This window comes from Abramis brama (assembly GCF_963993115.1).
Source record: "Abramis brama genome assembly, chromosome: 15".
NCBI classification, from domain to species: Eukaryota; Metazoa; Chordata; class Actinopteri; order Cypriniformes; family Leuciscidae; genus Abramis; species Abramis brama.
The window spans coordinates 26,271,208-26,286,804 of NC_139977.1; the positions used below are offsets into that span (position 1 = coordinate 26,271,208).

The 15,597-nt window shown below is 38.0% G+C and overlaps 3 protein-coding genes across 5 annotated transcripts in view; 2 read left to right on the forward strand and 1 right to left on the reverse strand.

Annotated features, from left to right (window-relative positions):
* The first annotated feature begins 2,170 nt into the window (after window positions 1-2,170).
* On the forward strand, window positions 2,171-7,584 carry LOC311097201 (retinol dehydrogenase 12). The gene is made up of 6 exons (XM_084136728.1): window positions 2,171-2,652; window positions 3,345-3,584; window positions 3,678-3,767; window positions 3,848-4,036; window positions 4,386-4,495; window positions 6,302-7,584. The coding sequence occupies exons 1-6, from the start codon at window positions 2,490-2,492 to the stop codon at window positions 6,479-6,481; spliced, it is 972 nt and encodes a 323-aa protein (XP_083992854.1). The 5' UTR covers window positions 2,171-2,489; the 3' UTR covers window positions 6,482-7,584.
* A 419-nt stretch (window positions 7,585-8,003) lies between these two features.
* mlnl (motilin-like) lies at window positions 8,004-12,053 on the reverse strand. 3 transcript variants are annotated; one of them, XM_084137189.1, is made up of 6 exons: window positions 11,888-12,053; window positions 8,869-9,002; window positions 8,562-8,675; window positions 8,401-8,475; window positions 8,224-8,326; window positions 8,004-8,131 (listed from the first exon to the last, which is right to left on the reverse strand). In XM_084137189.1, exons 3-6 carry the CDS (start codon window positions 8,673-8,675, stop codon window positions 8,124-8,126), a joined length of 300 nt encoding a protein of 99 aa, XP_083993315.1. In that variant the 5' UTR covers window positions 8,869-9,002; window positions 11,888-12,053; the 3' UTR covers window positions 8,004-8,123. The 3 variants fall into 3 exon arrangements, with proteins under 3 accessions (XP_083993315.1, XP_083993314.1, XP_083993316.1); XM_084137188.1 differs by lacking the exon at window positions 11,888-12,053 and adding an exon at window positions 11,265-11,372 and having other exon boundaries at window positions 8,562-8,684; window positions 8,867-9,002; XM_084137190.1 differs by lacking the exon at window positions 8,869-9,002 and having other exon boundaries at window positions 11,888-12,023.
* nop56 (NOP56 ribonucleoprotein homolog) overlaps window positions 11,398-15,597 on the forward strand; it is a 7,217-nt gene continuing 3,017 nt past the window's right edge. The window contains exons 1-6 of the mRNA XM_084136488.1: window positions 11,398-11,529; window positions 12,351-12,440; window positions 13,620-13,734; window positions 13,918-14,082; window positions 14,588-14,786; window positions 15,385-15,590. Coding sequence (XP_083992614.1) covers window positions 11,527-11,529; window positions 12,351-12,440; window positions 13,620-13,734; window positions 13,918-14,082; window positions 14,588-14,786; window positions 15,385-15,590 — 778 coding nt within the window. The 5' untranslated portion in view covers window positions 11,398-11,526. The remainder of the gene's footprint in view (window positions 11,530-12,350; window positions 12,441-13,619; window positions 13,735-13,917; window positions 14,083-14,587; window positions 14,787-15,384; window positions 15,591-15,597) is intronic.

A 15,597-nucleotide genomic window follows, 5' to 3' on the forward strand; every position in this document is an offset into this window, starting at 1 on the left:
AGAGTGATTACTGATAGGCTGTCTGTCACCTGCAAAAATTCAATCATGATGAAAAAAAAAATCCTCCCCTGACTGACGTTACTACTTTTTACTCAAGGACCTTGTCAGAAATGTAGTGGAGTAAAAAGTATGATATTTGTCTTTCAAATGTAGTGAAGTTAAAATAAAAAGTTTCCAGAAAAAATAATACTCAAGTATAGTACAGATAGTCAAAAAGTGTACTTAAGTACAGTACTCAGGTAGGCTAAATGTACTTTACTGTCCACCTCTGATGACAGGGACCCCGTTGTAACATCCTACAAGGTAAAAAAAAAGGATGACATCTAGTCGAGAAGACTAGTAGTAATATTCACATTAATCAGATATTGGTTGTGTCTGAAAATCTCCCCATACCCTCATATTGTCACATTCACCGTCTGTCATCGTCCTGTCAGCACTACACTACCCAGAATCCTCTGTCATCATCACCTTCACCTGCACATCGTCATGATCATCACCATCACCTGTGTTCCATCATCATCATCTCCTTCACCTGTTGTCTTGTCATTTTCTCTGTGTATTTAAAGGAACACTCCACCCATTTGCATTAAGCTTTGCAATGTTAGAAACCCAGTCATACTATTGAATGGTCGTGCAACATTTTCTCATTTTCCCCTGAGACGAGAGAAATCTGTATTTACCTCTTTACACTTCCTCCTACAATGACGCAAAAATCGTCATTTTGCGTCATTGTAGGAGGAAGTGTAAGAGGGGGGGATCAAGCACTAGTTCCCACCCTTTCAAACCCGCCCATAGGGGGTTGGAGCTAATGCGCTAACAGACCTATCACAGATCAGTGCCAGTGCGTTTGATTTCACCAGCAGAAACCTGCAGAAAACATGGACGAAGAAAGCGGAGTAGTAGGGGTTACCATACACTTTTTCCCGGACATGTCAGGCCGTCGAGATCAACAAAAATGTCCGGGATTCAGCTTTTGCTTTCTGCGGTCGCCATTCATTGTTTACATGCTCACCTTTTGTTTCAATCTAACTGAATTCATTCCGATTGGTGGATCTGAATGTAGTGTTTACATGAACGCTAAACAAGTGATCGGTTGATGTCCGGCCTCGCGCCGTTCTCCCGCGCCCCTCAGCCTCGTACTGCTCGCCACAGTAAACATGGCGACTGTAGAACGCAAAAGCCGAATCCCGGACATTTTGGGCAATCTCGAAATCACGGGCAAACTCGTTACGGAGACTCACTAGCCTAGCCTTGCCTTGTTTTCAACTGCGCTCTCTTACCGGTAGGCGTGGCTTGGGAGTGGCCTCGTAGGGCAGCGAAGCAAGTGCATTCTGGGAGTTGTTGTCTTTCATACACATAAGCCAAAAATACATTTTCTGGCTTTTCTCAGTCTAGAAAGCTCCAAATTCAAAAATAATTTCACATTTCTTCTACATAAATTACCTATTTTAAATACACATTCATCTTTCCAGCGGTGGAATGTTCCTGGTTTTCACTCTTTCAGTTGTTGGTCAATGTTTGTGTTCGCACTCTGTTTGTGCTAGCACACTGTTCCGTGTATTCTTCAGTTTAAATAAATATTGAGTGTTTTGGATCTCTGCCTGGAGCTTCATATTCTTCTACCCTGAGACGTTACACATGTCAATATCAAATTTATTTCTTTAAGCTCAGTTCCAGTAGTGGAATTGAATGTGAGATTGAATAAGTGCACTCAATAATGTCCACAATGGTCCACAAACGTCCAAAAAAAATGTTTTGGGCTTTTAGTATGAATATGTTAGCCGTCGGATTCTAATGTAAAAAAATGTATCTTTTAACTAGCAAAGGCAGATCCTGATTTCTGGTGCAAGTAGTGCCACACACAAGAGTGCAATTTGGGTTTCCTGCTTATTAGAGCCTATAATTGTCTGTGAATTATTGTATAAAAATATCATTCTCTTGTTTGTGTGTTATTGATTTAGTAGCCTAGCCTAGGCTATATCATTCATTATAAAAGATTTATGGATTCCAAATACTATTTTATGGGTTTCAAGCTATTTTAAGTAGCCTACACACTATGTAGCCTACACAACAAGTGTATAATTATTAATTATATTCATAAAAATAATAAATAAATGAATGTATTTTTTTTTTATGAAATGTGGATTTACTACTCTGACATGTTTGCAACACTTATTGAATAGTCCGTATGGATGGTGTGAATATTTTTATCTTAGGTTCCCAAGTGAATTCTTCAACATTCCTTATCTGCAACAACAACAATAGGCTCATAGCTGCAGGACTATTATAAAAGTATTTCCGACGTTAAGACCCAGAGGAGCCTGTGTTTACTCTGTTTGAACGAGGTAGTCTTGAATGACTTAAGTGAATTTACAGTCTTTGCCCTGTTCGCGCGCACAGTGCGCAGTCCTGCCAGGGTCATTCAGACTTGGCATATTGTCTCTTCTAAGTAAACCGAGGATTTTAACTGAGTAACACGGACTTGTTAAATGAACTGGGAGTGGAGTGACATATATTCCCATCCGCTATGGATGTTTTCAACGGCGATCTTGGCCATAATTGTACGCGCACAGCGGAAAGCACAGTGGAACCCGCGCGCGTGTCCCGTGCAGTTAAAAGGGAAAACTGCGATTATCACTGGAGCAAACACCGGTAAGAATCTCACTGTTACCAATTAAAATATTTTTTAAAAATAGGTTTTTAATGAATGTTGGTGAGCAAATGCTTATCTGAGAAGAATTGAAGAATAAATCCCCTTTACGCAGAAGACGAATGACAGTATCCATAATGAAACAATAAATAATGTGACTGGGGGGAAAATACAAGGAAGTTTATAACATGTTTTATTATTAGAAATCCTAAAGTTTGCTTTCGTATTTACGCAGAGTCATGTAAAAGCTCTGCCAAACTGGTTAAACCAGCAGACAGGCTCGTGAATGTAATACAAGATGTTTCACATTTGTGGTATGCGTCTGGCGTGACTGGTTTAGTTCATGGTGGAGAATGGAGATTAATTGAAGTTTAACATGATTATAATAATTATATATTTTTTTATAACTAAAACGCTGTTGGAATGTGCTGTTCTGTTGTAAGTCTTAAATAATTCTGTTATTCCCCAGTACAATTTTAAAATAAAGGTTCTTTATTATCATGGTTTCTTGAAGAATCTGTAACATCCATGGAACCTTTCAATTTCACAAAAGGTTCTTTAGATTATTAAAATGCTCTTTACAACAAGAAGAACAGGTTCACTAAAAGATTCTTCTTCTATGGCATCACTGCAAGAGTTTTTTTTTTTTAAGAGTGTACTGCTGGGCCATTCAACTCTTGTTTTTACCTCTCAGGGATTGGGAAGTTCATTGCCCTGGACTTTGCCCGTCGTGGGGCACGGGTGATCCTGGCGTGCCGGAGCGAGGCTCGTGGGACTGCAGCGCTGCAAGAAATCAGAGACAGCAGTGGGAACCAGAACGTGCATCTGCGTCTGCTTGACACCTCGTCGCTCGAGTCTGTCCGGAAGTTTGCAGCACGGGTCTTGGAGGAAGAGAAGGAATTACACATCCTGGTCAATAACGCTGGGGCCTCAGGTGGAACGGCCATTTCGCTCTCTCTCTTTCTCATATATGTCCAAATTTGTGTTGTACATGTCCATACAAACAGTGGTTTGTTCATTCCTACAGGCCTACCCAGTAAGATCACCGCTGATGGGTTGGAAATTACATTTGCAACCAACCACGTTGGGCCGTTCCTGCTCACCAGTTTGCTTTTAGGTCAAACATTCCCAATCTCACAAAGACACATCTGCAAGCAGCACTCATAAATAATGCCTTTTCTTTTTATTGTCACACAGACCTTTTGAAGAAATCAGCCCCAGCTCGCATTGTAAATGTTTCTTCAATGAATCACTGGAAAGGTGAAGTGGACTTCGCTCATTTCCGTGGGGACAATCTAAACCATGTGATGGATGCTACATATAACCACACCAAGCTGCACAATGTCATTTGGACCAATGAATTGGCACGCAGACTTCAGGGCACGGGTATACATGTCCAAACTGAAAACTGACTGTCTGCTGTCTGTCATTAGAAAATGAGCATGCAATATAATAAATACATTATAACTTATGATGTTATATTATAACCATAATCAATTTAATGCACTCTATAGCTAATTTTTTTTTATAAATTTTTCTCAAAACAACGTCCTGACTCAAAACTCTCAAGTTGACTGACAGAGAGAGAACTGGGCATCACACATCTGTTTTCACTTTCATTTCAAACAAAAGTTTCTTTATGACTGAACATGATTTTGATGGAAAGGCAAGACACATGTTGGAAAGATGAGAATTTTACTTCCATTCAAACCATGACTTTGTGTGTGTGTTTCAGGAGTTACGGCAAACTCTCTGCATCCAGGTGTAGTTATGACAGATGTAATGAGAAACTATAACTTCATTATCCGATTCCTCTTCAACTTGATTGGCTTTTTCTTCTTCAAAGTGAGTCGCCTATCAATTCAATAACGTTTAACAACACACAACATTTCCTGGCTGCTTTCTGCCAATTTATATGGCACCACTAGTGGACTAGTTCCTAAAATAGATGACATGTGTTAATGCTTTTCATTCTTACTGCAATTCTGGAAGAAATTACTAAACATTCCATTTAATAACATCTGAAGTTCAGCTGTACACAAGAGCTACGAAACTTAGAAGTTTAAGCGTTATGCTTTTTTTCTGTTTTATTTAGTTTGGTTAGTTTAAAGTGTTATGCTGTTTTAAAGGTTCATTTTGTTTTGATGGTCTCCTAGGTTTACATGCATCAAAGGTCAATAAACACTTTAATATTCTCATAATATACATTGCACATCTCCTCATTTATCAAAGAGTCGAAAAAGATTCTTTCGAAGATTCAGTCTCTCTAAACCCCTCCTTTCCGTTAGCCTACTTTGCACTGATTGGTCATATGGCCCAGTCTGTTGTGATTGGTCTACTCTGCTCTGGGTAACATTTCCCAAAAGCATCGTTAGCCAACTGTGTTTCCGTAGTTATCAGCATAGCTCAACGAGTCTGTGTTTCCCGAAACCATAGTTCCAACGAGAATTCGCAAACAGCAAAATTGTGTGGTTGGAAACAACAGCTCTTGAGCTGTGGTTACCCAGACAGCAACATAGTGTCGGCCCAGATCCGGGCCACATCTGGTACATGTGGCTACCAGATGTGGGCCGGATCTGGGCCGACACTCTATTGCTGTCTGGGTAGAAGCATAGCTTCTAGTTTGCATGACATGTGGACTTAATAAATCCTTATCTTGAGCAAAATAAGCAAGCTGACATTCAGTACAATCTATATATTTTAGTTAGAATGTATACAAATGTCATTTAAGTCTTTTAGTTTGTCAAGAGATTTAAATCGTCGTTTTTGAAGAGTGCGCTTGTGCAAACTTTCTCTGCTACGTAGGAACGAGCCTTCGTACTTTGGTAGTTGAGCAGCAAGTTATGTCGTTGTACGGGAAACATCCCCCTGATTGGTCAGACGGCCCAGTCTGTTGTGATTGGTCTACCGCTTACAGCACGTGTCTGAAACAAAACACTATCACCATATTTGGATTTCAGCTCTGGAGGCTACCTCAGTGCTTAATACACAGTGATACAACAGTAAGGATGGAGTCGATTTTACCATATCAATTCAAGCCCGAGTCCTCGTCTTTTGGAAGTGCTTGGAAAGTTGATTTGTTTTCGCAGTGCAGAAAACAGTGTCTTCTTGGCATGTCCACAACACAACTGCCGTCTTCCAGTCTCTATCAACTAGTGTTTGAGGGCGGGTCAAATTTGTGACAAACTTGCATAGGATGACTCGTTTCAGGCAGTTCAGACCTGGTTCTTTCTTTTGGGTGACAGACCTTTGCAGACCTTTTAAATTCACAAACAGCTATATTACATACTGCATCAAAAGTAATATCCGAAAAAGCATAATAGTGCAATTTACAAAAGAAAGGGAGATAGAGAACAGGAGTCATCATATTGAACAGTCAGGGACTAAGAAGCAGAAATGACCTAGTTTACTGGAAGGTATGAAATTAAAAGTTCCTAATAACTGGATTCTTTTTTATTGTGCAATTCTTACTGGCATCGATACCAGTTACGTAAGTTTCATTTAAACAAAGGACACGAACCACATGTGCACTACAATATCATGATAGCAAATGTGATTTGTCAAATGACACTTGTTTAAACATGTGATGAATATTCATCAAAAATTGTTTATTATCCATTGACTTTATGTGTGTGTGCATTTTTCCACCAGACTGCTGAAGAGGGGGCTTTCAGCCCAATATACTGTGCAGTGTCGGAGGAAACATTTGGAGTAAGTGGAAAATACTTTGACAGTGACTGTTCCCTTGTTCTTCCTGCACCTCCTGCCAGAGATCATGCTCTTGGAATGAAGGAATATGAGTTCTGTGAGAGACTGACAGCTAAACCATAAAAGGACGACACCTAATAATTCTGTCATCATTAATTCACCATCATGTTTCTTAGTTTAGCGGAATGGCCATGTTGTTCTTCACCATACACCGAACACAGATGCTCCAAGCAGTCCATGTGACCCATCATATATTCCAAGTGTTTTGAAACCATCTTTTGAAAAGCTTAATGTGAGGAACAGACTGAAATATAACTTTTGCCAAATATTAACTTTTCCTTAAGCTCCATCAGAGTCAGACTCGGCTGTTTCTGATTGTTGTAACGTTAACCTTTTTTATAGAGCAGATCTAGCATATTAAACATATTTTACAAAACCTCTTTGAATAAATAACATATAAAGGCTAATTCTGCCATTATGTCGCTCTTTTTTGTCCACTCAACAACTTTGATTGTTTATCTTTATCAACTTTATTTTCTCAAACAATGGGAAACGGAATGAAGTAGCACTCTCAAAATGCAATGTGAATTCCCACTTTTCCCATGTAAACACATCCAAAGGATTCAACATATGAAGAGTTCAGATGCAAAAGCCTCTAAGTGCCATCTGAAATTTTCTTCTAGAATGATTTTTATCAAGCTTGTTTAAGTTCAGTAAATTCACTTAAATGACAATGAAGATTACCTATTAATTGTCATTAAAGTGAAATAACTAAACTTAAATATACGAGCTTGATAAAAATGATCATTCTAGAAGAAAATTTCAGATGGCACTTAGAGGCTTTTGCATCTGAACTCTTCACATGTTCTCTATTTGCTATAAAGAGTTTTGCAATAACAAACTGCCTCTATAAGAAATAAATAAAAAACATCTGGGCATGTTTCCTATTATTTCCAACCAACATGCTGCCCTCTCAAGCTGACATTATACATATTGAAACCGCTGTGAACATTCAATTCACACAAACACATTTATGCTCCTACCATTTAAAACGTTGTGGTTGGTAAGATTTTATAAGAAATTAATCATTTTATTGAGCGAGGATGCATTAAATTGATTGAAAGTGACAGTCAAGACTTTTACATTGTTAAAAAAAATTATATTTCTATTTCTAGGCTGTTCTTTAAAAATGTTAAGCAGCATAACTAATAAATATTTCGAGCAGCAAATTAGCATATTAGAATGATTTCTGAAGGATCATGTGACACTGAAGACTGGAGTAATGATGTTAAAAATTCAGCTTTGCCATCACAGGAATAAATTACATTTTAAAATATTTAAATAGAAAACAGATATTTGAAATTACAATAATATTTATTTCACAATATTTCTAATTTTACTGTGTTTTCAATAGATAAATGCAGCCTTGGTGAGTATAAGGGACTTCTTTAAAAAAAAATTGTAAAGCTGAGATTATTTTACTGTAACCATTTGGTATATTAAATGACGATATTTAGTAATATAGAAATAGTAACAAATTTAACAAAATTACAGGAAACAAGGCAAATTAAGAGTCAAATTAAAACAGATGCAAACAGCAATTTAGCAAGTTTAAAAATTCATCTATATATGACAAGAATCTGAATTTGCATGTAATTTCATTTTATTGTGATTCATTTACATTCATAGACCAAATATTTGTGCTTGCAATTGTGGCGAACCATCAGACTGCAATTGTCGTTGAATGCAGATTAAAATTCCAGCCTTATTTCACTGTCAAAATAGAGCACAAACATCAGAGTGGTCAGCGTGTATATATGAAACATAGAAAGACATTTTACAGCATGGATTTAAATTCTCCTTACCCGTCTCTGGCTCTTCTACAATGTTCTGCAGCATCTTACCAAAAGCGGATCCAATGTGGCCCTTATTAGCAGTGAGCTTCAGCCCTATTTCTATAGGCTGGCCCTTCAGATGGAATCAGCCAATCAGAAACTCGAAAACATTATGAAATCCATTAAAAAAATGCTGAGATCCCTCACCACTGGCTCTCCTCCAGTTTCATCAATCAAAACTTCCTCTGCCTGTGGATCAGCATCCTTCCTTCCCTCCTTTTCCTGTTGTAGATAAAGGGAGAAACAAAACAACTTCTTTCTTGGACAACTCAGGTTTAACTGGAGGTTGAATTGAAATGAATACTCACCCTGAGCTCTCTCATCTCTTTGGGGCTGAAGAATGTGATGTGTCCATATGCTTGGTCAGCCTGAAGAGCAACAATATACACCAGGACCAAACATCCTGTAACCACTCCGCGCATCTTTGAGCGACATGTAAAAACACAAATCAGCAAGTGTTAAACACAACATGGGAGATTACAGTGTATGCTACTCATGCTTTTGTTGATAAGTTAGTTCCAGTTGTGACATACATTAGAGAGAATTAGAGATAGGATCTATTTTATGATCAAATCAGGAAGAGTGAGAGAGACAGAGAGGTCGAGAGAGTTGTACCTTTGTACAGCATGCAGGTGGCCTCCGTGACAGGTTTAATGTTTGTGTCAGTGGTCAGAGAGCAGTCAGATTTATAGGAACCCTCAAAGCTCTTATTTACTATCTCTGACGTATGTTTCCATAAACTCCTCCACCTTGACCATGGAGACAAGCGAGAGACACTATAAGGACTTGACATAACTTGGTTGTATACCTCCAGTATTATGTTTTAAAAACGTTTTTTCTTTGTTATGCTAACGTTAAAGGAACATTCCATTTTATAATTCTGCAAACATAGGGAGCGCTACTTTTGAATGTTTTCTAAATGTTCTAAAAAAAAAAAAGTTTGATGAACGTCCAACTAAAACGTTTGAGGAAATGTATAAATGTATAAATAACGTTTTTGTGCTAACGTTCTGTGAATATTATGAAAGACCAGATAACTTTGAACTAACGTTCTTTTAAAGAACATTTGTTTATAACTTTGAGAGAACCTTGCCAGAACATTAGCCAAAGTTCTGAGAACATTCCCTGTTGATAGCTGGGTATTAAGAATGTTGAGTATTACAGAATACTACATTAAAACATTATAGGGATAGTTCACCCAAATCCTGTCATCATTTACTCACCCTCAAGTTGTTCAAAACCTGTATGAATTTATTTCTTCTGCTGTATCACAAAAGGATATATTTTGAAGAATATGGATAACCAAACAGTTGATGGACAATTTTGTACCATTTTTCTGGTGAACTATAAGGGCAAAATTAGATTATTCCTTTTATTCCTAAGTGTGTGCGTTTTGTTGTTTCTAAGGACTCTGCATTCCCATCTGATGTGTATAAAGTCATAAATTCAATTCTCTTTTAAAATATGAAGTCAACAGTGGTATTTATTACTGTGGGTTGTACATTATGGCACATTTGTCTGATAATTAGTGGACGGATGAGTGTGCAGCCAGCACTGTTTCCTATCATAACTCTTGAAATGTTTCCTGCATCAAATATATTTTGCCAATTTGTCTTTCCTAAACACTCTGAGTCGCATTAATAAAGTTTTATTGGGTAAATGCTTGCAGCATGTAGTTAGATGGCTTATTCAGATTGGAACTAAGCACATATTTAACTTTTTGAGACGTATTAATGTGTTTGAAAAACTATTATTTAAATCATATCAATAGGCCTACATTAAACTTTAAATTAACAAGATTTAAATAGGCTACAGGCTGGTCGTTGTCGTTTTTTGACATAAACTAGCCTATTGAATTGATATACGATTATTTAAATCAGAATAACTTATACTAATATACCATATACCAGAATAATTAACACAGTGATTTATTTTATTGTAACTATTTTTGCATAAAAAACTGTTCATATCAATTCTCTAATTGCACATATAACGATTTAAAGGAGAAGTTCACTTTCAAAAAAACTTTTGCTGATAATTTACTCACCCCCATGTCATCCAAGATGTCCATGTCTTTCTTTCTTCAGTCGCAAAGAAATTAAGGTTTTTGATGAAAACATTCCAGGATTTCCCCCCATGTAATGGATTCTATTGGGACCCAAACGGTAGAAGGTCCAAATGACAGTTTAAGTGCAGCTTCAAAGGGCTTTAAACGATACCAGATGATGAATAAGGGTCTTATCTAGCGAAACGATCGGTCATTTCCAAAATAAATAAAAAAGTTTAAGTTTTATAAGCACAAATGTTCGCCTTGCTCTGTTCTGTGATGCGCGTTCGTGACGTCACGTAATACGCAATTACGTTGAAAAGGTCACGCTTGAAAAATTTCTGTCCTGAAGAAAATGTTCTTTTTGGCTTTTTAATATTAAAACACCCAGGATACGCACACGAAATGGGCATTTTAAACGATAAACTGACACAAATACATTTGAAAATGTGTATATGGTCCTCCTTCTGCACATTTGTAAACACGTCAAGCGTGACCTTTTCAACGTAATTGCGTATTACGTGACGTCACGAACGCGCATCACAGAACAGAGCAAGGCGAGCGTTTGTGCTTATAAAACTTAAACTTTTTTATTTATTTTGGAAATGACCGATCGTTTCGCTAGATAAGACCCTTATTCATCGTCTGGTATCGTTTAAAGCCCTTTGAAGCTGCACTTAAACTGTCATTTGGACCTTCTACCGTTTGGGTCCCAATAGAATCCATTACATGGGGGGAAATCCTGGAATGTTTTCATCAAAAACCTTAATTTCTTTGCGACTGAAGAAAGAAAGACATGGACATCTTGGATGACATGGGGGTGAGTAAATTATCAGCAAAAGTTTTTTTGAAAGTGAACTTCTCCTTTAAGTAGCCTAGGCTACTATGCAAATTATGCCTACCCTTGGTTACCAGTACACTCTATTAAATTGTGGTATTTTTATAATATTTTATCATTCCTCACATGGGCATCAATTCTACCATATAATTCATTTTTCTCCAGCAAACGGGATGTCCATTCGTGTGCCACGCAACTTGCATTTCCAAGCATTTCCAACAGGTGACGCACACATTTCCGCAAAATCCCGCCCTTTTGAAATCTCGCGATAGGCTGCGTGACTGAATCATGTGGGTTTTCGTACTTGAGCGCATGTGAATTCTTTCCTGTTCAAGTGATCCGAAGGAACGGAACGCTCCCTCGTGCGTGGCGCACGAGATCAGTAAACATGGTAAAACATGCACTATTTCTTTATGCAATCTTTAGAAATTAGCAGATCGGAGTTTTGAAACGTTTTAAACATCACCACCATGTTGTATTGTAAATCTGGCTTTTATGATGGCCGACGTGCATGTTTGTAGATTTGCGCTTTGTTGCTATTACAGAGTTATAACAATTGTTGTAATTAGTTTATTGAGCACATTTATTATGCGCTCGCACGATACAAACAGCATATATACAATTATTGCAGCTTAACCGTTACTTGAGAGGATAAATTGGCGAATCCGGTAACACAAGGCCTTAATGTGATATTAAAGCCCACGGCAGCCATTTAATTCAATCTAACGAGCTTGTAATGTTTCACTCACCTCCTGTTAGTGTTTTGGACCGATGTTCTGGTTCTGATCTCAGTGCTTTAAGATGTTGTTCAATTCTAAAAGTGTCACGCTGAGTATTTGATCCACTGGAGTAGCACGTGGTGTGTCTGTGCTAACCCATGCTAATGTGTTTCTCCCCAGCTTCAAGCTCTAATGTAATAAAATCTAAACATGGGTAGTTTATTAACGACTGTTGTTATCGTCTGCTTACGTAATGCTGTATTATCATATTAAATACTTAAAAAACTAGGCGTCTTTGTGCCTGGAAGTGCCACCACCACGTGCTGGTGTTGACCTGCAACTTTAACAGTTAAGATTAACAACATTTATTTGTATAATTAGTTGGTTGTTAATATGGGAATTAAGCATTTAGGATATTGTCCCTTTTTGTCGTAATTTATTTTTATGGTATTAGTGGTAATTAATAATTTGGCACTTTCTCTCTCTTTCTCAGGTGCTTTTACACGTGTTGTTTGAGCATGCAGCTGGATATGCATTATTTGCTGTCAAAGAAGTTGAAGAGATTGGAATGCTGCTACCTCAGGTTTGTATATTAAGGAAATTTAAACGGAAGTACATTTTTGTCCATACTAACAATGTGGAGGAGAAGGGTTTAAAGATTTGGGCATGTATTCAGAAGGTTGTTGGTTCAAATCCCAGCCATAAAAGTACCATTGAAAAATAGTCCAAATGACCTATGTTGAGCATAAATTCAAAGATTGTAGGATTTTAAGATGCATTTTTTTTTTTTATGTAATACAATCTATTTTTCTAAATGCATATTGTAAATGAATTTTTAGTGCTTTTTTTTTTTTTAACGTCACAACTGGATTTTACAGTGAAAGTGCAGGACTTTTTCAACCATTTAGTCACCCCCCCCCCCCCATTTTCAATATTTTGTTACATTTGGATGTACGTCAGGATATAGAGATCTGTTGCTATTAGGGCTTTTGCATCGGAGGAACCTTTTCGTAGTTCTTTTCTAGATCTAATGGTGGAAGTACCAACTTTTTGGCGTGTTCGCACCGTGGGAACTGGGAATGATTTTAGCTGTAGGAACGCCTTTTGGGGGAACTAAATTAGCTCCTAGGGTCTTATCCAGCACAATAGGAGCTACCAATGACGTAAGTGTATAATGATTGGCCGAACGCACACAGAACACCAGCACCCCTCATTTAAAAAAGAAAAAGAAAAAAAAGCCATGTACACAGAGATTATAGCCTAAATATTTGCTCCACAAACTAATTCTGCAAACATGGAAAACTGGGATATATGGACCTTTCAACCTTTACGCTAAGGAGAAAATCCAACGCAACTTGGAGGAAACAAAGAGAAACATGATTATGTATTTCTGCTTAGATGGTGACATTGGATATCTACCACACCACGGCAGATGTTTACTTTTTTGAATGACAAAAAAGTATTAGACGGATCGTAAACTAAGGAACACTGAGAATGAGCGCTGTGTGATCAGGCTCTGGTGTTCTCGGCGCCGTCAAAATAAACGTCCGCCACACCGTCAAAAAATAAGTCACAACAAGAAGTGTGGCTTAAGTCTCTTCTGCGTTCCTACTGGTGGTGCGAATGAGAAAGGCCCTAGGGGAACATTTACACCTTGGTGGCTAGTTCCTGGAACAACACAGTGCAAAAGTGGCTAATGTAGTTTAAATATAAGTGTATTTTTAAATGACTAATACTAATTATGATTCTTGGTCTTTCATAGGTGGAGGAAAGTGTCCTAAATGTTGGCAAATTCAGTAGCGTAATCCGACTGAGTGCATTCTTCCCCTTTAAATCCGCCCAGACTGCTCTGGAAAATATCAATGCCATTTCAGAAGGTAAGAGACAAGAAGGTTATCTCACATTGCTTCACTGATGAAATGATGTACATATAATCTGTCAATCCACTGAATTATTGTGACGACAGCATACCTACAAACTGATCATTTGAGGTCGATTTGTTGACTTACAAATTGTGACCTACAATTAGTGACGCTTTGTTCCTCATCTGATCCTGGCAGGAGTTGTCCATGCGGATCTCAAGTTGTTCTTGGAGACCAACATTCCGTCCGGGGGTAAAAAGAAGTCCATGTTGGGGGTGTCCGATGCTAAGATCGGTGCAGCGCTTCAGGAAGAGCTTAATCTGTCCATTCAGACTGGAGGAGTTGTAGCTGAAATCATAAGGGGTGAGCATGATGATTCAAATCAGGGGTTTTCAATCTTTAAAGTGCCATGGACCCCCAAATATGATCAACTTCGTGGAATGGACATCCGCCCCCAATCTTAACATGTAAAAGGCAGCTATATATTTTCATTTATAAAGACCCAATTTTACTGTAAAAATAACAAATGTGAGTATTTGGAAAATATTTAGTTTATATTGGTGTTTTCCCTAGTCACTATTGTAGTGTACATATGTTGAATGTATTTGAAATATTTTAGTTTGATTCTTTATTTATTCCCATACTTGGGGTTTCCTGCACCTCAGGTTGAAAACCCCTGGTTTAAATCCTTATTATGCAAATCATATATCCAAACAGTTTTGAGCAGCCTGCTGTAATGATGTACCTAGATAACCTGATTTCTGATGCTTTATACTGAAAAGCTGAACAGACAGGCGAAAAAAAAAAAAATGTTTTTAAGGGTCCAACAGTGTCAACTGTTGTTAATGCATCTGTTTGTAATTGACAGGTGTGCGTCTGCACTTCCATTCCCTGGTAAAGGGACTCACTGCTCTGGCCGCGTCCAAAGCTCAATTGGGTTTGGGTCACAGCTACTCCAGAGCCAAAGTCAAGTTCAATGTCAATAGGGCGGACAACATGATCATCCAGTCAATCGCCCTCCTGGACCAGCTGGACAAGGACATCAACACGTTCTCCATGCGTGTGCGGTAAGATGTTTTTTGTGGGACTTTCCTGTAGTTGGCTCTAATCCAGCCACCTCCTAATGCTTACCACAGACAGCGCCTCCTAGTGCACTGGCTGTACAGAAAGTGGAGGCACAGTAAAGTCCTTCCTCTGGGGTGTTTGGTCCCTCAAACTGGAGCGAACACAACCTGAGGGGGAGACAGACCTTTGAGTGACTTCACACGTTATTTGGATCATAGATTTCGTAATGAATGGCTACATGAATAATCAAAATATAATGAATAAAGAAATCGTGATTATGGCTTAGTAACATCATCTAATTGTAAATTAAAGCTTAGTTTAACCCCTGAAAATGAAGAAAATAAGACGGCTATACTATTTAATAGGCAATAGTTTATTTCTTTCATAGTGTTTTTGTATAGTAAAAAAAACTCATTTTGTATTTTATTTTATTTTATTTTTTAACTCATTAATAACAATAGTTGTAATCTGGAGTTTAACAATGTTGTAAAACATTTTTTAAAACTAAGTCACGGTAGTAAGATAAATTGTTTATTTAGTACAGCCAAATAGTACAGCCCTTTGGAACAGTTTCTAATTCTCTTTCTCTTATCTGTGCAGTGAATGGTACGGTTACCACTTCCCAGAGCTAATAAAGATAGTGAGCGATAACAGTACATACTGTAAAATGGCCAAGCTGATCGGGAACAGAAAGGAACTGAGTGAGGAGATGCTGGAAGCTATGGAGGAGATCACAATGGACAGTGCCAAAGCTCAGGCCGTCCTTGACGCGTCCCGAAGCTCTATGGGTAAGACGAGCTCACTGATGTCATG

Bases quoted from the DNA above. Each gene is read 5' to 3' on its own strand.
- LOC311097201 (XM_084136728.1), top strand. From the start codon at position 2,490: ATGAACTGGGAGTGGAGTGACATATATTCCCATCCGCTATGGATGTTT. The intron at 3,585-3,677 runs GTGGAACGGCCA...TCATTCCTACAG, and splicing joins CAATAACGCTGGGGCCTCAG to GCCTACCCAGTAAGATCACC. The intron at 4,496-6,301 runs GTGAGTCGCCTA...TTTTTCCACCAG, and splicing joins TTGGCTTTTTCTTCTTCAAA to ACTGCTGAAGAGGGGGCTTT.
- mlnl (XM_084137188.1), bottom strand. From the start codon at position 11,341: ATGCAAGTTGCGTGGCACACGAATGGACATCCCGTTTGCTGGAGAAAA. The intron at 9,003-11,264 runs GTGAGGAATGAT...TCCATGGTCAAG, and splicing joins ATGGTAGAATTGATGCCCAT to GTGGAGGAGTTTATGGAAAC. The intron at 8,476-8,561 runs GTGAGTATTCAT...TATCTACAACAG, and splicing joins AAGAGATGAGAGAGCTCAGG to GAAAAGGAGGGAAGGAAGGA.